General features: G+C 44.6%; 2 protein-coding genes across 6 annotated transcripts in view; one reads left to right on the top strand and one right to left on the bottom strand.

Annotated features, from left to right (window-relative positions):
- Positions 1 to 901: 901 nt before the first annotated feature.
- Positions 902 to 25,093, top strand: METTL16 (methyltransferase 16, N6-methyladenosine). Its single transcript, XM_053298852.1, has 10 exons — positions 902 to 1,042; positions 1,399 to 1,538; positions 5,676 to 5,881; positions 10,633 to 10,773; positions 12,773 to 12,888; positions 15,367 to 15,509; positions 20,630 to 20,699; positions 20,996 to 21,085; positions 23,948 to 24,121; positions 24,231 to 25,093. The coding sequence occupies exons 2-10, from the start codon at positions 1,411 to 1,413 to the stop codon at positions 24,849 to 24,851; spliced, it is 1,689 nt and encodes a 562-aa protein (XP_053154827.1). The 5' UTR covers positions 902 to 1,042; positions 1,399 to 1,410; the 3' UTR covers positions 24,852 to 25,093.
- The window catches only part of CTC1 (CST telomere replication complex component 1), a 58,770-nt gene continuing 47,888 nt past the window's right edge, over positions 15,331 to 26,212 (bottom strand). For 3 of the 5 annotated variants that reach the window (XM_053298851.1, XM_053298845.1, XM_053298850.1), the window contains exon 23: positions 15,331 to 15,871. In XM_053298851.1, coding sequence (XP_053154826.1) covers positions 15,702 to 15,871 — 170 coding nt within the window. In that variant the 3' untranslated portion in view covers positions 15,331 to 15,701. The remainder of the gene's footprint in view (positions 15,872 to 26,212) is intronic. The other 2 variants (XM_053298849.1, XM_053298847.1) reach the window with 2 other exon arrangements.

Below are 26,212 nucleotides of genomic sequence, written 5' to 3'. Positions count from 1 at the left end.
CGCGAGCAAATTAGAGGGGAAAAAGGCTACTGCCTACAAGGAAGGGCTACTGCCGCCCTGCCGCCGCCACCCGCCACCCCCCCACGAGTGCTCACCAAGTTAGAAGACTTTAGAGAGGAGCTCCCGAACAGAGCTCCTCTCTTATCGAAGCCTCCGGCCCAACTGGGGCCTTGGGCGCGTGCGCACGCGCGCTAGAGCTCTTCTTCCACTAGAGCTTTTGCCGGAGGCCCGGTCTACCCGCCGGGAGGAAGCCGGGTAGACCGGGCCTCCGGCGATCGGAGGCCCGGTCTACCCGGCTTCCTCCCGGCGGGTAGACCGGGCCTCCGGCAAAAGCTCTAGTGGAAGAAGAGCTCTAGCACGCGTGCGCATGCGCCCAAGGCCCCAGTTGGGCCGGAGGCTTCGATAAGAGAGGAGCTCTGTTCGCGAGCTCCTCTCTAAAGTCTTCTAACTTGGTGAGCACTCGTGGGGGGGTGGCGGGTGGCGGCGGCAGGGCGGCAGTAGCCCTTCCTTGTAGGCAGTAGCCTTTTTCCCCTCTAATTTGCTCGCGGGGGGGGGGGCGGCGGAAGCGGCGGCGGCTGGGGCGGCTGGTTTCCAGCGCCCCAATTTTACAGTAAATTACGGCCACTGGCGGGGGCAAAGAGGCGCGGGAGGGGTAAACAAGCCCTCCCCGCCCGAAAAGATAGGCTCCCCTTTGGTGCTGGTCCAGACTGCTCCGGACCATGCACATCACTACTCACCCCTCCCTGGAAACGTCAGTTACTGCCTGAAACTGGTCCTGCAATCTCTTCTTGCCATCTGTCAGTCTCGTCTCTCTTTCCCGCGCCCGCGCGCCTGGATGAGGAGGAGGAAAGAAACAGGCGCCTATCTTCCGGACCTGCACCGCCCGCAACAGCGAGTCTCCGTGACTCTATTAATTATCAGACATATATCTATGGGAAGGTAACGTCTTTGAAGCCGGAAATACGATACGGGAGTCATAGAGGAGCAAGGACGGGATTGTATCCGGGCGGGGAGCCCATGCTCTGTACTGGATTGCAGTCATGTGAGTGGGCTGGTTCGTGTGTTCTGTACATCGTGCCGTTTGTATTTGTTTTTTACGTGCTCTCTGTCACACACACATACGCATACACTCCCCTTGAAAGATATAGTCTACACTGTTTCTTCTCTAAGGGAATGGAATGGCCTGATGGCGAGCTTTAAACTTTGGTTGCAGAGGAACTTGAGTTTGCATGGGACTCTCTGGTCTGTCTGTACCTTTCCCCTCCCCTCGTTTTGTTGGTAACATTCAAGACGACACATAAGGAGTCTTGGGGAAGCTAATTTTCCCCCAGGGGCAAATGCTGTAGAGTCAATGTGCAACCTGCAAGGCTGATGCGGTGTCTTGATCTCTCGTCTTAGTCGCCCCACAGGATGGCCCTTAACAAATCGATGCATGCAAGAAACAGATACAAGGACAAGCCGCCTGACTTTGCTTATCTGGCATCAAAGTACCCAGAATTTAAGCAACACGTGCAGATGAGTTTGTCGGGAAGAGTGAGGTAGGTCAGAATTCTGTATATGCAGCAAACATTTTTATTTCAGTGCAATGATGTTTTACAGCAGGGATTCTCAATTTTGAGTCACCAGATGGTGCTGGATGACAGCTCCTATGATATCCAGCCACAGTGGCCAAAGGCTGTCTGCTGAAAGCCATTGTGGCTTTGGGATGGTGGGAATTGTAGTCTTTAGAGAATAATAGGTCCCTCTCCTGATTAATGTGGAAGCTAAAATCTGTTCCCAGTAGTAGGCTGTTACAGGGGTAAGCAAGCAAACAAGAGGAAGTAGAGAGTAAACGAGGAAAGAATATGTATTCAGATCTGTTTCATGTATTTGTGCAGTTTAAATTAAGAATAAAGTTCAATTTAAATTGAATCCAGTGGACTGTGCATGTAGTGCATGCAGTGGGGTGAATGGGTACGTACATAGGAAGCTGCCATATTGCATTTGAATGGTGTGGCTATATATGATATTCCCTGTAGGGGATATAGCCAGGGGCTATAACCAGGGGCGTAACAAGGCTGGAGTGGGCCCAGAGACAAAATTTTAAAATGCTTCACTTCACAATATATAGTCATGTGACTTGCCTCTGGGGGCCCCCTCGAGGCGTGGGGGCCCCCAGGCAGCCACCTCCACTTGCCTAATAGTAGTTACGCCCCTGGCTATAACTCAGTGAAAAATAAGAACATAGGATTCTGCCTTATACCAAGTCAGACCATTGGTCCATGTAGCTCAGTATTGTCTATGCCAGGGCTGCTCACCTTTGGCCCTGTTGCAGATGTTCGTCTGTAACATCCATAATCCGCCTTGGGATTTTCTTAATGAAAGGCAGGTACAAATTTAACAATCAATCAATCAATATCCCTGACTATTAGCCACTGTGGTTGGGGATTATGGGAGTTGTATTCCAAGAACAGCTGGAGGGCCAAGGCTGAGCAGGCCTGGTATATGCTGACTGGAGTCTCTCCCAGCCCCAGTTGGAGATGCCAGGGAGCAAGGGCAGATCCAGTAGGGGAATCTTTTAAAAAATGTTTTTTGACATTTTGCGTTTTACATATGCCTTTCCCCATCCCATCCCAGCCCCCCACCCCACCCCAAGCCCGACTTTCCCTCCCCTAGCCAGCCTTTTTGTGCTGGCTGGGAGGAAGTGGGAAAAGAAAGGAGAGAGAGAGGGAGAGAGAGAGAGAAGAAGAGGGGCTACATTCTGAACCAGCTGTAGTTTCTGGACTACACACAAGGGCAGACCCACATAGAGCGCATTGCAGTAATCCAGTCTGTAGGTTACCAGCATATGTACCACTGTTCTGAGGTCATTTATCTCAAGAAACGGACACAGCTGGCATATCAGCAGAAGCTGAGAGAAGGCACTTCTGGCCACTGCCTCAACCTGGGACACCAGGGAGAGTTTTGTGTCCAGTAGCACCCCCAGACTGCGTACCTGTTCCTTCCAGGGAAGTGTGACCCCATCCAGAACAGGCAGGTCAAACTCATCTCCCAAGTTTCGACCCCACAAAATCTTACCTCCGTCTTATCTGGATTCAGTCTCAGTTTGTTAAACCTCATCCAGCCCATCACTGCCTCTAGGCAGGCATTTAGGGAGGTTATGCCCTCTCCTGATGAGGTTGACATGGAGAAATAGATTTGGGTGTCATCAGCATACTGATAGCACCTTGAACTAAATCTCCTGATGGTCTCTCCCAGCGGTTTCATGTAGATGTTAAACAACATCGGAGACAATATGGAGCCCTGAGGGACACCATAGGGAAGTTCAGATTTTGAAGAACAACAGAGACACCATCTGGAACCTGCCCGAAAGGTAGGAGTGGAAACACTGCAAAGTAGTGCCCCCCACTCCCAATCCCCTCAGACGCTCCAGAAGGATACTATGATCAGTAGTACTGAAAGCCACCAAGAGGTCCAAAAGGACCAACAGAGTCACACTCCCTCTATCAATTCCCAGTTGGAGATAATCCATCAGGCTGACCAAGGCAGTCTCCACCCTGTAGCCCGCCCAAAAGCCAGTTTGAAATGTGTCTAGCCAGTTTGAAATGGGATTAGGAGTTTATTTCACTTTCTTAAAGGTAAAATTTATTTTTTGGACACTGGATTAGTATTTTGGGGTATTCTCCTCCCTAAAAAGCCTTTGGGGAATAGTGTGTGTTTGTTTGTGTGGCCTGTTGTGTTTTGCTTTTTCCTCCCTCGCCCGCCCTGCTGATTAGGGCTTCATTTTAAATTTCTTTAATGTTGCATATGTTTTGGTGCATTGGATTAGAACTACCCCCCCCCACAAAAGCCTTTCTTTTCCTAGTCTGTTGTGGATTCTTGCTTTTTTCTTTTTTTAACTAGAACTACCCTTTTTCTGACTCAATATAAGACAGCTTCCTATGTTTTTATCTTTCACTGAGTTATGGCCCTATCCCCTAGGGGAAATATTACATGTAGCCACCCATCCAAATGTAAACCAGGACAGACCCTGCTTAGCAAAGCAAAGGGGACAATTTGTGCTCACTACTGCAAGACCAGTTCGTGCATGCGTAAATATATCACAGTTTTATCTTTATGGGAATAAGTCAAACAAGTGCGACCTATAGCAAAATATGATGGGTTTCTAGACTCTAAGTCAGACCTGCTCAACCTTGGCCCTCCCAGCTGTTTTTGGACTACAACTCCCTAATCCCCAGCCATAGTGGCCAATAGCCAGGAGTTATGGGAGTTGTAGGCCAGCATCTGCAGGAAGGCCAAAGTTGAGCAGACCTGCCCTAAGTGGAGAGTTTCTCTTCACAGAAACTTTGTTCAGGCCAGGATGTGAGAGTTCCAGGAGCGAGGAAAGGGGGAAATAAACTTTTTCTTTTCGACTTCCATGAGAGCCTTCTCTGATTCTTCATTATGGAATGTGAAGTGAACGTGTACAGTGTCCCTGAGAGTGTTCCTACAAGCTCAACCCCATATGCTGAAACACTCTGAAGTCCAGCCCACACCCCATTCTCCATGGTTATGTCTACAGAGACTAACGTTGTACTTGTGGAGAGATGGTTCCTGTGATGTGGAATGTTGGGGCACCCAGCGCTCCAATCACAGGAGGCATCTCTCCACAAATGCAGCATTTGCTTGATGAGACAATCACTGTAACTGTGGAGAATGGCAGGGGGTCGAGGGAGACAGGGTTTCAGAGTGTGTCAACGTGGGGGTGGGCCTAGGGTGTAATCTCAGGGATGCTATACCTGAGAGTAGCTTTCCTGGATTCCATCACACTGAACAGGGCTAGAAATTCAAGCTTCATGAATCATTATGAGATAAACCATATGATTAGTGAAGGTGTACTTGTTGCAGGGGGGTAACAGGGCTGGAGTGGGCCCAGAGACAAAATTTTAAAATGGGCCCCTCGCTGATACACATACACACACACACACACACACACACACACACACACACACACACTCTTCACAATATATAGTCATGTGACTTGGCAGCTGCCTCCCCTTGCCTAATAGTAGTTACGCCAATTTCTTTGTACGCCAGTTCCTGGTACAAAGGCAGATGTTGAAGGGAAAAATATTAAGAATATAAAAATGGGACATCTTGCATCTGAAACAAGATTTTTAGATACTGATAGGGCTGCAAGCTTTTATTAGTGACATTTAGTTGGAAGTGAGTTTTGAAGGTGAGGCTGTGAGTTAAAGTCACACTGGAGCATTCATAATTATATTTCTATGTCACTTTTTGGCTTTGAACATTCCAAAGCAGCTCACAGAAGAGGTCCGGACCAACATTTAAACATTCTTAAATATAAAAATGAAATAATAGCAAATAACAGAAAATGTTGACACTCTTTTTTTTAGCCAGGCTCTGAATGTTTTAAATTGTTTTAACAGTTTGTTTTTTATTTTGTTTTTGTGAATCTCCTATAGCCTTTGAAGTCGGGCAGTATATTCAATACATTAAAATAAAATAAAATAAATATATAAAATAGAATTCTACTGACCAAGAAAAACAACAGTGCAAGATAATACTCTTAAAATGCCTAGGTCCCCAAAATGATCTTGAATAATTGTTTTAGGTGTACTGGTATTGGTCAAAGACCGTAATAAAAACTGACTGACTGACCTTGCAAATGATTCTATTGTATTTTGTACTTTTAGTGTCAACTTCAAAGATCCAGAAGCCGTGAGAGCCTTGACGTGCACGCTACTGAAAGAAGACTTTGGGCTTCAAATTGACATCCCCTTAGAAAGGCTTATTCCAACGGTTCCCTTGAGACTGAACTATATCCACTGGGTTGAAGATCTGATTGCTCAGCAAAATGCTGCTGCTGAAGGTTCTCCTGTTATATGGGGAATAGACATAGGTGTGTCTCATGCTTATGATTGTCTTCAGTTGTCAAACTCATTTCACTGAAACTGTAGAGTCCATCTGCTAGTAGTCTTTGTGTGTCAGTTCTGTAAGTCAGGAAGTGATCCTGCATCTCCTGCTCCACTTGTATATTTCATCTCTGCCAGGCCTTTGCAAATCTGCTCACTGGGGCAAGTGCCTCTTGCCTTCCAACAAGGATGCTCAGCAGTAGACATCCCCTTGCCTGAGTTCTCATTTGCACTGTGTCTTGAAGACAGCAAATGGCAAAAGTCTGTTTGTATTATATCTCTTCTTATCCAGACATTGGCATGAGATAAGGACCTGCTGTCTCCTGAAGCCTACTGGCAAGCACAGAGCTCTTGATAGTTGGATAACATTCTGGTATTATTAGTTTTTTAAATTTAATTTGTATACCACCCCAAACTTTCATCTCTGGGTGGTTTACAACAACATAAAACTAGTTAAAAAACAAAATAAAAAGCTTAAAATAATTTAAAAGAGTTACATTACAAAGCTTGGGTGAAAAGATAAGCCTTCAACAACTTTTAAAAAGTTTTCAGAGATGGGGAGGCTCTTATTTCAGCAGGGAGCGCATTCCAGATTCTTGGGGCAGCAACAGAGAAGGCCCCTCCCTGAGTAGCCACCAGGCGGGCTGGTGGCAGCTGCAAACAGACCTCTCCAGATGATCTCAATGGGCAATGGGGATCATGGTGAAGAAGATATTCTCTTAAATATCCTGGACCTGAACTCTTTATGGCTTTATAGGTTTCAACCAGCACCTTGTATTTGCCCTGGAAACGTATTGGTAGCCAGCATACGCTTGAGTGCAGAGAATGCTCCCACTCACACGTGGGGGGGGGCAACTTTTGACAAGCGCCCCCTTCCTTCTGTAGTCATTTGAGCCTCCCAAAGATCTCTCCCTGAGGCTTGCCCAAGGCCCTGGTGGCTGCAGAGTCTGGGGAGATTGCCACAAATGGTCCCTCCTCTCTGTGCACAAGCAGAAGCTCACCCTGTGCTCAACTCTTGGTCTGGATATTAGCCAAAGCTCCCCTCAATCAGTGGGTGTGGCCTCAGGTTAAGAAAAGCCTGCCTGCCTGTCAGGCTATCAGATGTTCCAAATAGATTTTCATACCTTACCTGTTTAGTTTAGTTTTTAGTTTCGTTTATTACTATCAACTATCAAAGATCAGCAATACAATTTAAAACTTTACAGAAAAGTGTGGATAAAAAGAATACATAAAATAACAATAATAACCATCAGAAGGAGAACAAATCCTATTTGCATATAAAGATAGCTGTTATTCAACATCCTAACTGAGCCAAGAATCTAGAAGACAGGACAGGAAGTTAGTTGCTGTCGAGTCCTAATAGTAATAGAGCAGAACTTAGCCACCTTATATGTAATGGAAGGAATTTTATCTGCAAGCAAAAAAGCAACTTAAAATTCTTCTGAACGACCAGGTAAAGATAATACAATTGGAGTTAATAAAGTCTGTTGTATGTCCCTGTAGAATAAGCAATGCAACAGAACATGATGTACATTTTCAACATCCCCGAGACCACAAGGACAAAGTCTGTCACTCCTTGGGACCTTCAGAAATCTCCCAGAAAGCACTGCAGAGGGCAGTACATCATGTCTCACCCTGAAAAAAGCCCTTTGATGGCGGGGGTAGATTAAGGTTTGTAAATAAGAAGACAAACCTCCAAAAGGAAAATCAAGTCTCCTCCTGATATAGTCAGAAGTAAGACTAAGGTCATTCTGATATTCTGTGTCCAGAATTCTTTGTTTCAACACCTGTCCAGCGTGGTCATAACTTAAGAGGGAAAAGTAATCTTGAGAGAGGCCCAGGGCTGACATTTTATTCTAGACAGCTTGCATCCAAGATAACTGAAATCTATCAGCCAGGACCAGAGAGATCCAGCCTTGAGGGGAAAAATTGATCTTAAGCCAATAAATTAAGATTAAGATCCATGCCCTTGCTTCAATTCTCTGAATTCCCAATTCGAGTCTCAGCACTGTGTTAGAACATCTGGGGGCTCTAAGAACAGCCCTGATTAATTTAGATTGCACAACTTCCAACGTCCTATAAGAAGGGTACAGGCCAAGTTGGGCACCATAAAGAAGCTGATTCCTAGATTTGGCTGCAAATAACCTTAGCAATAGCAATAGCACTTACATTTATATACCGCTCTATAGCCGGAGCTCTCTAAGCAGTTTACAATGATGTAGCATATTGCCCCCAACATTCTGGGTACTCATTTTACCGACCTCAGAAGGATGGAAGGCTGAGTCAACCTTGAGCCCCTGGTCAGGATCGAACTTGTAACCTTCTGGTTACAGGGCGGCAGTTTTACCACTGCGCCACCAGGGGCTCTCTTAGGGCAGCTGGTATAACCTCACCACTCTTGGTACAAAAGAATCTCAAAATGGCAGCAGAACTCCTTTGTGCCAATTGAGCTACATGGTCCATGTGGGCCTTCCAAGACCCACTGGCATGAAAAATCACACCAAGATACTTGTAGATGTTGACCTGCTCGAGTCAATGGCCCTCAATGGACCAGTGCGTCTCTCTAGGCCTTCTAGCGAAAACCATGACCTTAGACTTCTGGTAGTTAATAATTAAATGATTATCCCTGCAATAGCAACCCAGCTGCCTAAGAGCTCTCCTAAGCTCAACAGGGGATCTAGCCATGATTGCTGCATCATCCGCATAAAGAAGAAGTAAAATTCCAACGCCTGCAATAGTTGGAGGATGCATTAAGTTGGCTGCTAAATCGTTAACATAAAGATTAAACAGTGAGGGTGCTAAGATGCACCCCTGCCTAACTCCTTTGTTGGTAGAAGAAACTGATTGAGACAGGGATCCTTTAGGGTTACATCTTACCCTTATGTTGGAATTTTCATGTAGGTGACACATTAAAAAGAGAAGCCGCCTATCAATCTTAGTTTGAGCACGCTTTTCCCATAAGGTGGACCTTGAAATAGAATCGAAAGCCGATTTAAAATCAATAAACGCAACATACAAAAAAGACCTGGGCTTGCTGCCATATTTATCAACTAAATGATGAAGGGTTAATACATGGTCTGTAATTGAACGCCCTGATCTGAAACTGGCCTGTTCATCACCCAGTATGCCATGCTCTTCCATCCAGTCGTGCAGTTTCCAAAGAAGGTGCTTGGCATAGAGCTTGCTCACAACACTTAACAAGGATATAGGGCGATAATTAGAAGGAACATTCTTCTCTCCCTTCTTGAAAATGGGTACAATAATTGCAGTACCCCAGTCATAAGGTATATGGCCAGTAGAGTCTATATAAGTAAAAAGAGTAGCAAGGACTGGTGCCCACCAGTCTACATTAGATTTAATAATTTCAGGAGATATACTATCAATACCAGGGGCCTTACCCACTTACAAACCATTGATAAGACTCACAGCCTCGATCACAGTGACAGGAGGCCAATCAGGGAGAGAGCTGACATCAAACAGCAGCATTGCTGGAAACAACTCCTCTGACCCATAAAGGGCTCTAAAGTGGGCCACCCAGGCCGCCATGGGAATCTGACAGTTAAGACATAGAAGACGGGCATATGGATGGTCATTCACAATTCGCCAAAAGAGTGGAGTTTGTCCCCTTGACTGCCTGCATAAAGCCCCTCCATGAAGTTCTAAGAGCCTCCCTTTTTTAACTTTAAGAAGGCTTTTATATTTTCTCTTCGCTACCACCAAACGCGCTGCTGTTACACTCTGAGGGTCCAATTGAAACAATCTGAAGGTAGTAATCAATTCCTTTTTAGCAGACAGACAGTCTCGATTGAACCAGCTCCTGGATCTAGCCCTGGATAAGGAATGAGTCCTACCCCTGTTCTGACTGAGATGGTCCTGTACAGACTGAATCAAGATGGTATAAATATTTAAAACACAGGGGCCTACAGCAGCACCCAAAAGCTCCTCACGGGTGTTCATCATCTTATCAGACCATAGCAACTCATGCTTGAACTGTGCCCACTTAACATTCCACCTGACCCACACTCCACCTGTTTCCACCTGTTTCAATAGGAAAGTTGTCCTCAAGGTGAATCCTTCCAGATGGTACAGTAAGCTTTAAAATCAGGGGGAGATGATCACTATTGGGTCTCAGCATGACTGTCAACTGTTTCACCCAATTTGCTATAGTGTGAGAAATAAGCCAATAATCGATAGTAGACAGACCTCGCCCTGACCAATAGGTGAATTCTGCTGTGCGGTCACCTTTAGCTACTCCATTAAGAATATACAAATTATTGCAATTGGCCAACTGGGCCAGGCACAGGCCGGCCAGATTGCACTTCACATCCTTGGCCAGCCTAGAGGGGAAAAAGGAATTACCAATATCATCTAGAGGGACAGCGTTAAAAGCCCTATATTGAGTGGCATTGTCCTGCCCCATTCTACCATACTTTACCTGGGTAATATTCACTGCCTAACTGGGAAAATATCTATCTATCTATCTATATGTTTCTCTTTCACAACAACCCTGTGAAGTAGGTTAGGCTGAGAGAGAAGTGACTGGCCCAGAGTCACCCAGCTAGTATTATGGCTGAATGGGGATTTGAACTCGGGTCTCCCCGGTCCTAGTCCAGCACTCTTAACCACTACACCATGCTGGCTCTATATAGCCTTTGAAAATGCATTACTGAGTAATATGTTGTGGCTGCTCCTTTTTCTTTAACTAGCATATTTTTTCCCCTCTTGTGATGTGTTGCAGGTACAGGTGCATCTTGTATTTACCCATTACTTGGGGCAACTTTGAATGGATGGTATTTTATTGCAACAGAAGTAGATGATGTGTGTTTCAGCTATGCCAAGAAAAATGTGGAGCAAAACAACTTATCTGATCTTATAAAAGGTATTCTTTTATCCCTCTTTTCCCCACTCCTATGCAGCAAAGTAGTTGTTCAACTATTTTACAGGCAAAGGAGTGTTGTTGTTGTTTTGTAATGCTGAATACAAGTGACAGCAGGAAAATTGTCCAACATTACTACTCAAGCAAAAGAGGAGTTTAGCTGTAATTCTGCCAGATAGGCAGTCATGACATTGAAGAAAAGTGTGGAAATATTTTTTAAAAAAATTGAAGTCAGGGACATGGAGAAGCATAGGCAACATTAGAGACCAGGTGACATAAACGAGGGTGTTATCTGTCTGAAGAGGTACAAAAGTCGTGCCATGTGGAAGAGCTTAGGACATCCATTCCAATGTTCCTTCTAATTTTTTTCATCTGTGTGTAGAATGAGTTTTGTTCTGGGTGGCGGTATCAAGGCAGTGTGTGTGCACGTGCATTCAGAGTGGGGCCTTCCTGATTCACCCTGAGAGGGATCTAAACTTAACTGAGCGGACATAAAAAAAACCCCTTGTGAGCGCATGTACATGCGCACACCTTAGAGGGAACACAGATCCCTTCTATATGAAAATGATTTTTGCTTCATTCACACATGTCCCTGGAGGATAAATGTGCAACTTCTGATACAATAAAATTACAGTCTTTGCTGCTGAAACTGGAGTGTGAGGGAGGCGAGGCAGTGCTGCTGCCTGCTGATGTGGAAGTTACATATGAGCAACTGCTTGTGAGCTGGACATGTTCCTGGCCAGGCTGGTGAAGTGCCCTGGAACTCGTTGGGTCTGCTACTAGCATAAGTTAGGAACATAGGAAGCTGCCATATACTGAACCAGACCATTGGTCCATCTCGCTCAGTATTGTTTACACAGACTGGTAGTGGCTTCTCCCAGGGTGCAGGCAGGAATCTCTCGCAGCCCTATCTTGGAGATGCCAGGGAGAGAACTTGAAACCTTCTGATGCTCTTCCCAGAGTGGCTCCGTCCCCTGAGGGGAATATCTGACAGTGCTCACACTTCTAGTCCCCCATTCAAATGCAAGCAACCAGGGTGGAGCCTGCTTAGCTAAGGGGACAAGTCATGCTTGCTACCACAAGACCAGCTCTCCTCTCCTCAAGTTATTATTACCTCTTCCAAGGTGCACATTGGCATCAAATCCATGGTTATTCAGCCCTTCCTTAAGACAGATCATGAGACTGACTAATCGGGCTCGGTTCCTTTTTGGGTTGGTTGTACAGTACTGCAACTCTTTTTACTGTCACGGAACTCCATCTCAGCTGCAACACTGGGAAGTTGTCACTAACAATAGTGACATGGCTCATTTGTGTTGTGAAATAGAATTAAATATAATAGGCAGCATTGGCAGTGATGCTTGCAGAAGGACTATTTGTAGTTCTCATGCTCCACAAAATGGCACCACTTCTGGCAGCACCACCACCCCCCCCAATGCATGGAACCAGCGTGGTGTAGTGGTTAGAGTGCTGGACTAGGACTGGGGAGACCCGAGTTCAAATCCCCATTCAGCCATGAGACTTGCTCGGTGACTTTGGGGCAGTCACTTCTCACTCAGCCTAACCTACTTCACAGGGTTGTTGTGAAAGAGAAACTCAAGTATGTAGTACACCACTCTGGGCTCCTTGGAGGAAAAGCAGGATATAAATGTAAAATAAAATAATAATAACGATGATGATGATGATGTGCAAGCAGCTTTCACATGTATGAGGTTGTGTAACAGTTGCAACATATTGTGCTAGCACAAGAATTAGCTTTGGAAAGGTTTTTTTTTTTTTAAAATGAGGCCTCCATGTTTTTATGCGAGTGCAGCAGCATTTATGCTAGCACAGGGCTGGTCGGGATATAGGTATTTCATATAGGTAGTATTAATTTATATAGACACTGGGGTTGTAGCCTGTATAGCAGTTATTTGCTTTGCCTTTGCAAAAAGTTCTAGAGGTCTGAGAGAAAATGAGTCAATCTGTGGTTCCTTCCTTCATGCAACCTTTCACTTTCTTCCAGTGGTTAAAGTGCCACAAAAGACTCTCCTGTTGGAAGCCCTAGAAGAGGAGTCTGAAGTTATTTATGATTTCTGCATGTGCAACCCTCCCTTTTTTGCCAACCAGCTAGAAGCAAAGGTATATTGACTTCTGATAGACCCTTTTCCATGTGTATTTAAGCAGACTATTTGTTGGGAGGGAAATGTATAACACTTGAAGCATAATGTATTGTTCTATAGGCACACAGTTGGGGTAATCAAGTAACACTTGATGTGAGTGAAACTAAGCACATATTTCGTTTTCATCCAGTTCTCTTTGCTATATAGCAAGATGAGATGCTGTTCTCCACATCTAAACTCTGGAGGCTGGGACCAGCTGTTGTGCTTCAGAAATACGTTGTACACAGTTACTCTCTTCTGCAGCTTATGCTGACCCTGTTTATTTCATATTTCAAAATAAGTTAAGATTTGAAGACATTCTTTCTGTGTTAAAATGTGAGCTAGGATGGATGGTGTATTGCTGAAGTGTAGTAATAACCAACATTAACCAGTGAAACCAAAGTTTGATTAATAGATATGGGGCTTAACAGAAATCCTTGTGCGAAGAAGACCAGTCCGTGTGCCAAGGAACAGGCCCTATAAATTTTGACAGCAGGGGAGCCATAGAAGGAAGGAATGGAAGGGCAAGGCGAGGGTAACATAGCAAGGCTATCGGACAGAAAGGTATGGGGTGGGCACAAGAGTAAAAAAGAATGTATATACTCAGTGCAGGGGGAGAACCGTGGCTCAGTGGAACAACATTTGTGTGCAGATGGTCCTGGTTCAGTCCTTGGGATCTCCATGTAGGGCTGGGAAACCTCCACCTGAAATTCCAGAGGGCCACTGCCAGTCAGTGTAGACCTTACTAAGTGAGATGGACCAAAGTTCTGACTTGGTATAAGGCATCTGTGTATCCTGTTTTAGATATTAAGATGTTCCCACAAAAATGGGTTTTGAGGAGGTAGTTGGAATGGCATCCTTACTAGCTATCCTGGGACAGTATTTGGGTGAATGGGGCTGTAGCAGGAATGACTGGAGAGCATGAGACCTTCAAGCACCTGAGAGGGCTGAAGGAGCAAAAGTTGTGAGTGGGGAGATTTAATGGGGCTTAAATACAGAATGGTAGAGTAGGAAATAGCTGTGGGGAAACCTCTTGTAAGGACAAGAAGTTTGCTCTGGGTGCAGGAGGACAGGAAGCTGGTGAGGAGACATTGAAAGAGGGGAATGCGTCAGTTAGCAGTGTTTTGGACAGAGATAAGGATTGCAGAGTTACAAGAAAAATCTAAAGAAAGCTGCAGTAGTCAAGGTGGAAGGTGAGCTTGAATTAGAATATTCTCTAAGAGGATGGAAAGGAAGAATCTATCTATCTATATATTTCTCCTAGGTGTGCCCTGGAATGTGCATCCCGGCAAGCCATCTGATTGGCTGGGGTGCAGGTCAATGACGGCAGCGGGCCGGCCTGCTGGCCCTGGGACTGGCTAGTACTGGGGGAGGCAAGCGGTGGTTACGGAGGCCAGCGGTGGGCCGCTGAACCGGAACCCGGCCCCAGCTGGCAGGCCCGGCCGAGGCAGTGAGGTGGTGGGCCTGGATACTGGGGCGGAAGGTGGGGGTGGGGGGAGAGGAGGCCGGCCACAGAGACTTGCAAGCAGCGGCAGCAGGCCACGGAGGCGGCACTTGGCATGGTGGGCCCGGCCGCGAAGGGGGCACTTGGCCCAGCAGTGGGCCAGGCCGCAGAGGCGCTGGGCCCAGCCGTGGAGGCGGCTCTTGTCCAGGCAGCGCTGGGACCGGCTGCTGTGGCCAGGAGCCTGTGGGAGGCTGGGGTGGGAGGGAACCGGGCGGCAGGACTTTCCTGTTCACTGCCCGGGAGGAGGAGTGGCGGCACCCCGGTAAGTAGAGCTTTAAAAAATGCAGGGGGAGGAGAGAGTGGGGGAGGGGAATAGGGAGTGGGGCCAGGGGGGAGGGCAAGAAAGCATGGGGGAGGGGGGAGGGCAAGAGAGTGGGGGGAGGGCAAGAGAGTGGGGCAGGAGGGAGGGCAAGAGAGAGTGGGGCAGGGGGGAGAGGGGAAGGACAGGAAAGAGGAGCAGGGGGAGGGGGAGGGAGGGCAAGAGAGGATGGGGCAGAGGGGGAGGGCAGGAGACAGGAGCAGGGGGAGGGGAGGGAGGGCAGGAGAAACTGGGGCAGGAGGGTGAGAGAGAGGGGGAGGAAGGGCAAGAGAGAGTGAGGCGGGAGGGAGGGGAGGGGGCAAGAGAGTGGGGCAGGAGGGAGAAGAGGGGCAAGAGTGTGGGACAGAAGGGAGGGGGAGGGAGAGTGGGGCAGGAGGGAGAGGGGAACAGCCAGTCCCAAAGAGCGCACAGATGCTCTGTGCGGGTTGGCTAGTTCTATTTGAATTGTATTTATTTTGTAGTGTTGTGGAAAACAGGTTGCCATGATGAGGGCAGACTAAATAATAGGGAGCAAAGGAGAGATGTTGCAATATAGTTATCTGGTTGAAATTGGACAGTACAAGGAACAGTAGCCTGAAAACCAGTTGTTCTATATCGAGTTTAACAATGAAAATAGATTTATTTTCTCCCCTTAGGGAGTAAATTCCCGTAATCCCAGAAGACCACCTCCCAGCTCAGTCAACACAGGAGGGATCACTGAAATCATGGCTGAAGGGGGAGAGCTAGAATTTGTCAAGAGAATAATTCATGATAGTCTGCAGCTTAAAAAAAGATTGCGGTAAGCATTTCAGACAAGCAAGTTCTTCCTTCACGGAGATGTTTATCTTGTCAAGAACCTATCTGCTGGAAACCTTACTTCAAACACATCGTGTCAACCAAAAGCCTATTCAATTAAAGGAAAAAACCTTTGGTTTACAGGTGCTGCTTGCACCCTCGTATGCTAGGCAAAGTTATGTTGAATGTCTGACTGTCATGCAACCAGCATAAGACCTGGGCCCTCTGGCCTTTTCAAGAAATTCAACAGCCCATCTTCCTTATGAGGTACACGGTTGGAGGTTATAAAAGCCAAACAGGAAACTGCTGAGGCCTTGCAGTACTGAGACAAAATGAAGCATAATGAAAGATTCCACTGTCTGGCCCCTGGAAGTTAAAAGATAGCAGTTAATATCAAAACAATCATTCTAAATTTTTTTTTAAATGACAAGCACTATTTTATTAATCATTAGCATATTCAACTCTTCCCTGGTTCTCTCTTACTAATTGTGCTGAGTGTAGTAGTTACCTGCTGAGGTAACACCTCTCATTTATTTATGAGTTAATATTTATGATAATTTATGAGTTGAAATTTATGATTTATGCTCAGAGGCACACATTCTTCTTAAACATTGCTGTAACACTAATCACCAGTTTTTGCTGTTGCTACCAGCCTATGCAGGAAGTAGATTGGAACATTGAGGGTCTAGCCAAATTGTGTTTCCATGATTACAGTGAAGGAAATAAGTATTTGATCCCCTGCTGATTTTGTCTGTTTGCCCTCTGACACAGAAATGACCAGGCTATAATTGGAATGGTAGGTTTATTGTAGCTGTGAGAGACAGAATAACAACAAACAAACCCTCAAAAGCCCAGTGCCCCAAAGTCAGCGATGGATTTGCATTGTAGTGAGGGAAATAAGTATTCGATCCCTTCACAAAAGATGTCTTAGTACTTGGTGGCAAAACCCTTGTTGGCAATCACAGAGGTCAGACGTTTCTTGTAGTTGGCCACCAGGTTTGCACACAACCCAGGAGGAATGTTGTCCCACTCCTCCTTGCAGATCCTCTCCAAGTCAGAAAGGTTTCGAGGCTGATGTTTGGCAACCCGAACCTTCAGCTCCCTCCACAGATTTTCTATGGGATTAAGGTCTGGAGACTGGCTGGGCCACTCCAGGACCTTCATGTGCTTCTTCTTGAGCCACTCCTTTGTTGCCTTGGCTGTGTGTTTTGGGTCATTGTCATGCTGGAATACCCATCCACAACCCATTCTCAATGCCCTGGCTGAGGGAAGGAGATCTGACGGTAATGCCCTGGCTGAGGGAAGGAGATCTGACCCAAGATCTGACGGTACATGGTCCTGTCCATCATCCCTTCGATGCGGTGACGGTGTCCTGTCCCCTTAGCAGAAAAACACCCCCAAAGCATAATGTGTCCACCTCCATGTTTGACGGTGGGGATGGTGTTCTCGGGCTCATAGGCAGCATTCCTCCTCCTCCACACACGGCGAGTTGAGTTGATGCCAAAGAGCTCGATTTTGGTCTCATCTGACCACAACACTTTCGCCCAGTTCTCTTCTGGATCATTCAGATGTGCATTGGCAAACTGCAGACGGGCCTGTACATGTGCTGCCTTGAGCAGGGGGACCTTGCGGGCACTGCAAGATTTCAGTCCTTCACGGCGTAGTGTGTTACCAATTGTTTTCTTGGTGACTATGGTTCCAGCTGCCCTGAGATCATTGACAAGTTCCCCCCGTGTAGTTCTGGGATGCTTTGTCACCGTTCTCATGATCATTGCAACTCCACGAGGTGAGATCTTGCATGGAGCCCCAGACCGAGGGAGATTGACAGTTATTTTGTGTTTCTTCCATTTGCGAGTTATTGTGCCAACTGTAGTCACCTTCTCACCAAGCTGCTTGGCGATAGTCTTGTAGCCCAGTCCAGCCTTGTGCAGGTCTACAACCTTGTCCCTGACATCCTTCGACAGCTCTTTGGTCTTGGGCATGGTGGTGAGTTTGGAAGCTGAGTGATTGCTTGCTTCTATGGACAGGTGTCTTTTATACAGGTACTGTAACAAGCTGGGATTAGGAGCACTCCCTTACAGAGGGTGTTCCTCATCTCAGCTCATTACCTGCATATAGTGAAAAGACACCTGGGAGCCTGAAATCTTGCTGGTTGATAGGGGATCGAATACTTATTTCCCTCACTACAATGCAAATCCATTGCTGACTTTGGGGCACTGGGCTTTTGAGGGTTTGTTTGTTGTTATTCTGTCTCTCACAGCTACAATAAACCTACCATTCCAATTATAGCCTGGTCATTTCTGTGTCAGAGGGCAAACGGACAAAATCAGCAGGGGATCAAATACTTATTTCCCTCAGTGTATGTAGGACAGTACAACATCTCAGACTGGATGTCAGATCTCATGCCATAAACATAATTGGCCATCAAATTTCCTCATTGTTTGAAGCTCAGTTGGAGATGCCACACCCATAACTATCCCTGTAAACTAAAGATTTTTTTAAAAAAATTAATTTGCTTGCTTTTTAAAACAGAGGGTCTCATTTGTGCCAAACTGGGTATTCAGAACAAAGAAAGTGGAAAATACTGCTTTAGCATTGCCAGGCCTAATAAAGAGGCAGACATCAGTGCTTAGATTTAAAACAAGCCATAACTTATTTTGATACAAATGGGATATATAGCAGGCATGGTGTGAGCATTACTTCCACCATGCCTGCTGTTTTCTAACAGCTGAATGACATGTACAAACTTGGCCAGTGAAGTTTTCCCCAGCATTTGGAGATGGTAACTCTACCCATTGAAGTTCTGGCTGCCAAGCAGCTGAAGTGCAGGCAGAATATCAACAGGTGCTGCTTGCACCTTCAGTTAAAGTTACACCTGTTGAATGTCTCACGCAATTGTTAAATGTTCTGGGCCTTCTGGCCCTTTTAAGGAACTCAAGGTAGACCTCCACACACTTATGAAGAACAACGTTAGAAGGTGGTAAAAGCCATACAGGAGCACTGAGGCCTACATGGTCTGAGGTAAAATGAAGCAATATAGAAGCATTCAGAACTAAGAAGCCCAAAGCCTATGTGGATGGGTCTGTTTTCCTCTTTACTTCAGGCGCATGAGTTAAAGCATTCTGCTTCCTCATAACTTAGAATCATTTTTCCATAGATTCAATAAAAACTGTCACACTTGTTCAGCAGGTGATTCTGAATTGAAGGGGTATTAAAATGTCCTTTCTAGCATGAATAGTGCAAACAGAAAGCTTTGAGAAGCCATAGAAGGTCAGGTGAAATAATACGATAGAATACTGCTTTGCCCTCTCCACCCACATTACACAGGCACTCCCGTGCCTGTGTAATAAATTATTTTAATCTCAACAGGTCATGGGTGGAGGAAGAGTGGCGTCTGTGTTCACCAGTTCTTGTTTTATTGAACTTGCTGTAAGTTTAATGTGGTAACTTAGAGCAAGTTGGAAGCAATTGCCACCCACATTCCATCAAATTTTGCTCTCTGGTAGTCTTATATTGGGTACTAAAGTCCTAAAAAGACTTCTGAGATAGTGGGAATAGTGGGGGGTGGGGAGAGATTAAATGAGCCCACTGGGCTCTGGAAACCAGCTTAGAAATGATCTTAAGATGGTAAGTCATAGCCTGTCTTATTTAAGATGGGTTGCAACCATGCTGATGCAGCTATCCACTTTCTTTAATGGGACACACACATTTAGTGGATCACACACATACAGGTGCCAAACCAGTCAGCCTAGCTGCTTTGGTTCTCCATGCAGGCATCAATCATAGCTTGAAGCCAATCCTGATGAGGCTGCCTCTGTCTTCTGCTGCCCTTTCTCAGCCCTACCATGATCTCTATGCCTTTTCTCTTATTTCTTTTACATCTGCTTCTTTCATTAACAACTTATCACATCCCTTCATTTTTTGTTTTTGTATCATTCCCTTCTCCAACTTTTCTATGCTTCTTTTTTCTTTCTTTCTTCCCCTTCGTCATTCAGTTCCTTCTCTTGTATTTTCTCGGCAACTTTTCTCCCCTTGTGCTACTTCCCATTTTCTCCTACTTAAGCTTACTTTCCTTAAGTAAGCTTATGAAATCACCCAGGTTTGTGTGTCTATCAATTTCACAATGCCTGGACCAATTTGAACCAAATTTGTTATAGTTGTAGGGACACCTCAGTGGCGTAGCTTGTGATGATGTTGTCCACACAAATTCAAGATGGCAGACACATGAACATTTGAGGCAGAAGTGGGCTAACTTGTGAAGATGGTAACTATCAATTAAGATTATAGTGAAAGGAAAGTAGGCAGATTAGTTGTTACTAGAACTTCTTTTTTTCTTATCCTTTCACTTCTTCTGTCTTTCTGCATCCATATCTCCCTCTCTCCTTATCCTTTCACAAGTTTCTAGCACTTCAGTTGTAGAAAAGTTGCTGAAACGGAACTTTGTCTGAAAATAACACTCTCATTTGGAAGTCTTCAGTTCTTGAGGACTTATTTTAGTGACTGAGTGAGAAATGCGTTCTGTACTTGCTGAGAATTTCAATATCTTTCCTGTTTTTCAGTGTTGAGCCCTGGTGTTGAAAACAGATGCTGCACTTGAACTCTGGCATGAATTAAGCTCTGTGCCTTAATAGTATATGTTTTCTGGTCCTCAGAAAAGGTCCTATTATATATGTTCTGGTCCTCAGTCTCTGCAACATGCTTCCATTCCTCCTTATTGAAAATAAATAATATAATTTGCTTAGCACCTTTTGAGGTTCACCAGTCTGAGATTGGTGCTGCCCCCTTGTCCTTCTCAAATGCATAGCAGCCTCACAAACAAAATAAAATCTTGTGTTGAGTTGCTGCTGTTGGGCTGGTGTATCTCCTCCTTCATGTACTTGATATTCACAGGCCTAGCCTCCTTTAATTTGTCCAAAACATTTACTGACTGACTGATATTGGCACCCTAAATTCTATGTGTACCAAAAAGTAGTTAACCTATTTTGATTTTTCCAAAAAGGCATCAATTCCAACGTTGCTTCCAAGCAGAGTGCCCTGAGTTTTCTCTCTCTTAGGTAACTGCTATCTTAAGTTGAATTGTATTCCTAAACTGTCTGGTAATGAAATGTTGCTTTATTATTGCAGGTGGTACAGTTGCATGCTGGGAAAGAAGTGTACATTGGCACCACTAAAAGAGGAGCTTCGAATCCATGGAGTAAGTATTTCTTTAAGCATTCTGCAACAGTATTTATTACGTTTTATTAAGTTGTAGCTCACATGTAAACTCAATCTAATTTATTCCCCTGTGCAATTGTTCATGGGGGTGAACTAGGCAGAAAGATGCTTGTTGTGTTCTAAAGTATGGCAATACTGAAAACCACAAAATGTCTCCATTGGATGTTTTGTAGTCTCGTTTCAAATGTGTCTGAAGCTGTGTTGAGTTTACTAAATAAATTAAATTTCACAACACTGAAGAGACATAACGTTTACTTAATGTTTTTCTGCACATAGGTCCCTAAAGTTACACACACTGAATTTTGTCAAGGTCGCACTATGAGATGGGCACTGGCTTGGAGCTTCTATGAAAATGTCAAAGTACCAGTAAGTGACTGTGTGTTGCCCTCCCACCACTGTCCCCCCTCCAATTCATAATCTTGCTTGAATCTACATTTTGAATTGCTTATGTCACAAACCCTTTGGCTTCAAAAAACAGCTTGTGAACATGAGTGAATATTTAAGCTCTCCTTCCCGACTTCTGATTGTGGATCTATAAAACAGCACAAAACTTTCGTAAATGGCAAAGATCTTGCAACCATAGCAAAAGATCAAGGAATTCTTCCTGCCAAAGACAGGTGCCACAGACCACCTGGAAGATGACAGATTGGTGGATTTTCCACCAGTCATGTCTTCATTGCTATAGTTGATAGTGATTTTCAAAAAGGGATCCAGGGGTGATCCAGGAAATTACAGGCCGGTTAGCTTAATGTCTGTTCCTGGCAAATTGATGGAGAGCATTCTCAAGGATAAAGTTGTAAAGCACATAGAACAGGCCCTGCTGGGGAGAACCAGCATGGCTTCTGCAAAGGTAAATCTTGCTTCACGAACCTTTGGAGTTCTTTGAGAGTGTGAACAAGTGTGTGGATAAAGGTGATCCAGTTGACATAGTATACCTGGACTTCCAAAAAGCTTTCAACAAAGTTGCTCATAAAAACTCTTGAGGAAACTCAGCAGTCATGGGATAAAGGGACAAGTACACGTGTGGATTGCTAACTGGTTGAAGAATAGGAAACAGGGGGTAGGGATAAACGGAGAGTTTTCACAATGGAGGGAAGTAAGAAGTGCGGTCTCCCAGGGATCTGTATTGGGACCGGTGCTTTTTAATTTATTCATAAATGATCTAGAAGTTGGGGTAAGCAGTGAGGTGGCCAAATTTGCAGATGATACCAAACTCTTTAGGGTAGTGAAATCCAAAACAGATTGTGAGGAGCTCCAAAAGAATCTCTCCAGACTGGGTGGTGAATAGACGACAAAATGGCAAATGCTCTTCAGTGTTGGCAAGTGTAAAGTGATGCACATTGGAACGAAAATCCCCAACTTCAAGTATACACTGCTGGGAACTGAGCTGTCGGTGACTGACCAGGAGCAGGATCTTGGGGTCACTCACTGAAAATATTGACTCAATTTATTCATTGTATTTATTTTATTTTATTGTTAAATGTATATACCGTCTTTCATTAAAACAATCCTAAGGCGGTTTATAGCAGAATTGAAAAACAAGGTTGTAAAAATAACACTATTAAAATATTAAGCTAAAAATATAAAACAAATCTTATTAAAAAATTTAACACAACCATTAAAAAAATAAAGTACAAAGAGCAGCAGCAGAGACAATCATATAAAAGCCTGGGTAAAAAGCCAGGATTTAACATGCTTTCTAAAAGCTGTGATGGAGACTGAGAAGCGAATAACCACTGTGCGGCAGCTGTGCAAAAGGCCAATTCCATGCTAGGGATCATTAGGAAGGGGATTGAAAATAAAACGGCTAATATTATAACGCCCTTATACAAAACTATGGTGCGGCCACACCTGGAGTACTGCATACAATTCTGGTCACTACATCTAAAAAAGGACATTGTAGAACTGGAAAAGGTACAGAAGAGGGCAACCAAGATGATCAGGTGCCTAGAGCACCTTTCTTATGGAGGCAAGACAACACCTGGGGCTTTTTAGTTTAGAAAAAAGACTGCGGGGAGACATGATAGAGGTCTATAAAACCATGCATTGTGCAGAGAAAGTGGATAGTCTTCTCCTTTTCCCATAACACTAGAACCAGGGGTCATCCCATGAAATTGATTGCCACGAAATTTAGGACCGACAAATGGAAGTACTTTTGCACACAATGCATAATCAACTTGTGGAATTCTCTGCCACAAGATGTGGTGACAGCCAACAACCTGGATGGTTTTAAGAGGGGCTTGGATAACTTCATGGAGGAGAGGTCTATCAACGGCTACTAGTTGGGAGGGCTATAGGACACCTCTAGCCTCAGAGGCAGGATGCCTCTGAATACCAGTTGCAGGGGAGCATGCCCTCAACTTCTACCTGTAGGCTTCCAGTGGCTTCTGGTGGGCCACTGTGTGAAACAGGATGCTGGACTAGGTGGGCCACGGGGCTGATCCAGCAGGGCTGTTCTTATGTTGTAAACATAATGTAATGAGTGATTTCAAACAGTATGCAAGATCACATGGCCAAACATTTTTTAGAACCTATGAGGGCTCAGATCTTAAGTGTACCTCAAGATACAGCAGAAACTGTGAATTTGGCTTGGGGCAGAGTCTAACTTTACAAAGTGAAATGTGGAACTACAAAAATCCAAAGGTGGTGATCAGTTAAAATTGGAAGTTCTCACTCAGGAAAAGGGAATAAGACTAACTCCTCCCACTGGCCTTTGGAGGCAGGACTTAGCTTAACTCTCTGTTTCCACTGGCAGTTCTTGTCCTGCATTTATCAGGAGAGCAGGGTTTGATATGAGCTTTATAACTAGGTCTCTTTGATTACTGTTGTCTCTGTTGCTTTTATATTAAAGTATTTTCCTTCTGAACAACTGGACTTTTCAGTACAGGGGACCAAAAAAGAGGGAAGAGCTGAGAAGGGCCTATAAGGCTTGCAGCACCTCACACAATAGTCTTACAAGGCAGCAAATGCCATAGCACTGAGGAGCAATTGAAACAGTTTCACAGTCTAATGTTTTGTCCTTATGGGAAGCCAAAGGAGCCTCTTTCCTGCTTATGAGGAAATGGAGAGGGTGTGATTTTGCAGCAAAACAGAGTACTGTACAAGCCACTTTGTCTCAAGGACAAAGACTGCAATTTTTATAGACATTCTGAATGAATGCTAACAAAAGTCCTATTAATTTTTTGAGTTCTAATTATTCTATACAACTTGTTTTTTGCATTCTTACAGTCACCTCCTTCTAAGAAAAGAAAACTAGAAAAATCTCGGAAACCAATTACATTCCTCGTCTTGGCATCTACAACCAAACTGCTAGCTAGTAAAGCTTCATCTATGGGAATGAATGCTGTCGAAGGGGTAGCAGTGGTTGCAACATGGATTAAAAAAATCCTTAGTGATCTGAAGGTATTGTAGGCATAAATACTCTTTGAATGTGTTTCTTTTTGACAGGCATGTGTATGCTGCTTGTTGAAATAATCACACTAAAGTGCCATGTTTTTGTTTGCTTCAATAGGTAGAGCATAAATATATTCCCTGTGGAAAAGATGAAGTCAGTTTGTTTCTAACAGCTTTGGAAAATTCCTGGATACACTTAAGAAGAAAGAAGAGGGATAGAGTCAGACAACTACGAGAACTTCCTCGGGCATCTATAGACTTCCTGCAAACCACAGAAGAGAGAGAAAATGACCAGAAACATTCAAATGAAACTATGGAGTATGAAGGAAACATGAGTGGAGCCACCGAAAGAGGATCCCTGCCACTTGATCGAGACCATGAGTCACTAGAGGCTGATGGATTAAATAGTGTGGCTCCCGTTAAAGAGGAAAACCACCAAGGACATACTGAAGAAAACACAAGAGCAGAGCAACCAGTAGTTATTTCAGATGGCTTTGAAGAATCTGATCATGAAGAGGAGGAATCCAGAGCCTTTGGCATTGATAACCAATCTACTGCAACTGGACAGAGTGCCAACTCCTCTAGTGAATGGTTCCTTTTCAAGTGTGTGTTAATTGTGAAGAAAGAAGGGGATGATTCTCTAATAGAAATGCATTGGGTTGAAGGACAGAACAGAGACTTAATGAACCAGTTGTGCACCTACCTAAAGAACCAGCTTTTTCGCTTGGTCACAACTTAAGGGGACTGTGGTGTTTCTGTAATCTTACTTGTGGTAATATCTTTAATGACAGCATTGCTGAGGTTTTAAAAATGTGACCTGGGATTTATAATGGCATGTGGTGGTGGTGGTGGGGAATCTTGTCAGAATTTGAGTATTTTAGATGTTAACTATGTACCAAAAAGCTGCATTGTCTGCTTTTCAATACCACACCTATGGTGGATTCTTCATTCTAATAAATACTTATGAATTTTAGATTACTATCCCTTGTTTTGAAGAGGCACTCATTTTCTTACATATGCAGCTCCAGCTCTAAAAGAGATGGAGCTGGAAAATGATGAAACTTTACCTACCATGAGGACTGAATGACAAGGCAGAAGCTGCATCTGTTGAATGTCTTCCTGTCATGCAACTGTTAAGTCCTGGGCCCTTTGCCCCTTACAATGAATGTAGGCACCCTTTCTACTTATGAGAAAGTTGGTTGTAAAAGTCAAATAAGAGCTTGAGGCCTACCAGTTCTGAGGTAAAATAAAGGAAGAGGCCACTGTCACGGAAACAGCAGCATACAGCACTACTGTTAAGCATTTAAGGCTTATGTGATAGAATAGGCCCAATCTACTTCAGAGACACGAGTTAAACCATTTGAATGAAATCATGGTTCCTTTTTCTCAAGATAATTCTCCTTGAAAATAAAAGGAACTATGAGGGGGTGGGAGAGGTGAAGATTTCCCCAGCCCTGACATTTTTTGCTGTTCCTATGGCAAAACACAAGAAGTTGTTCCAGTAAGAACTAATCAGCCTACTTTCCTTTCACTGTCTCTACATCTGAACTAAATTTGGTGCAAATCAAGGTCCACAAGTTAGATCTCTTGCACCTCAAATGTTTATCCATCTGCCATCTTGGATTGGGGTGGATGTCGTCATTACAAACTGCACCATTGAGGTGTCCCTGCATGTCATTTATTACAGCTATTCCAAATTTTGTTCAAATCAGTTAGACAGTCCTCAAGTTAGTCTACTTGAGCCTCAAAAGTTTATGCACCCACCATCTTGGATCAGGGTGGATGACACTACAAGCTACACCATTGAAGTGTCTATGTGTGTCACTCACAGCAACTGTACCCAATTTGGTTCACATAGGTTAGGCAGTTCACAAATCTTGTTGCGCCTCAGATGTTCATGCAGCTGCCACCTTGAATTGGAGTGGATGACACACACCACATCCATTCAGCTATGCCTGTGTCCCTACAGCTGTAGCAGATTTGGTTCAAATCAGTTAGGCAGTTCAAGTTAGCCCACTTGTGCCTCAAAGGTTTATGTGTCCACCATCTTGGATTGGGGTGGATGACATCATCACAAACTACACCGTTAAGGTGTCCCTA

The sequence above is a fragment of the Hemicordylus capensis genome, chromosome 2 (genome assembly GCF_027244095.1).
Source record: "Hemicordylus capensis ecotype Gifberg chromosome 2, rHemCap1.1.pri, whole genome shotgun sequence".
Lineage (NCBI taxonomy): Eukaryota > Metazoa > Chordata > Lepidosauria > Squamata > Cordylidae > Hemicordylus > Hemicordylus capensis.
Note: the sequence above shows the minus strand (reverse complement) of the source record. Positions and strands in the feature narration are given on the sequence as shown.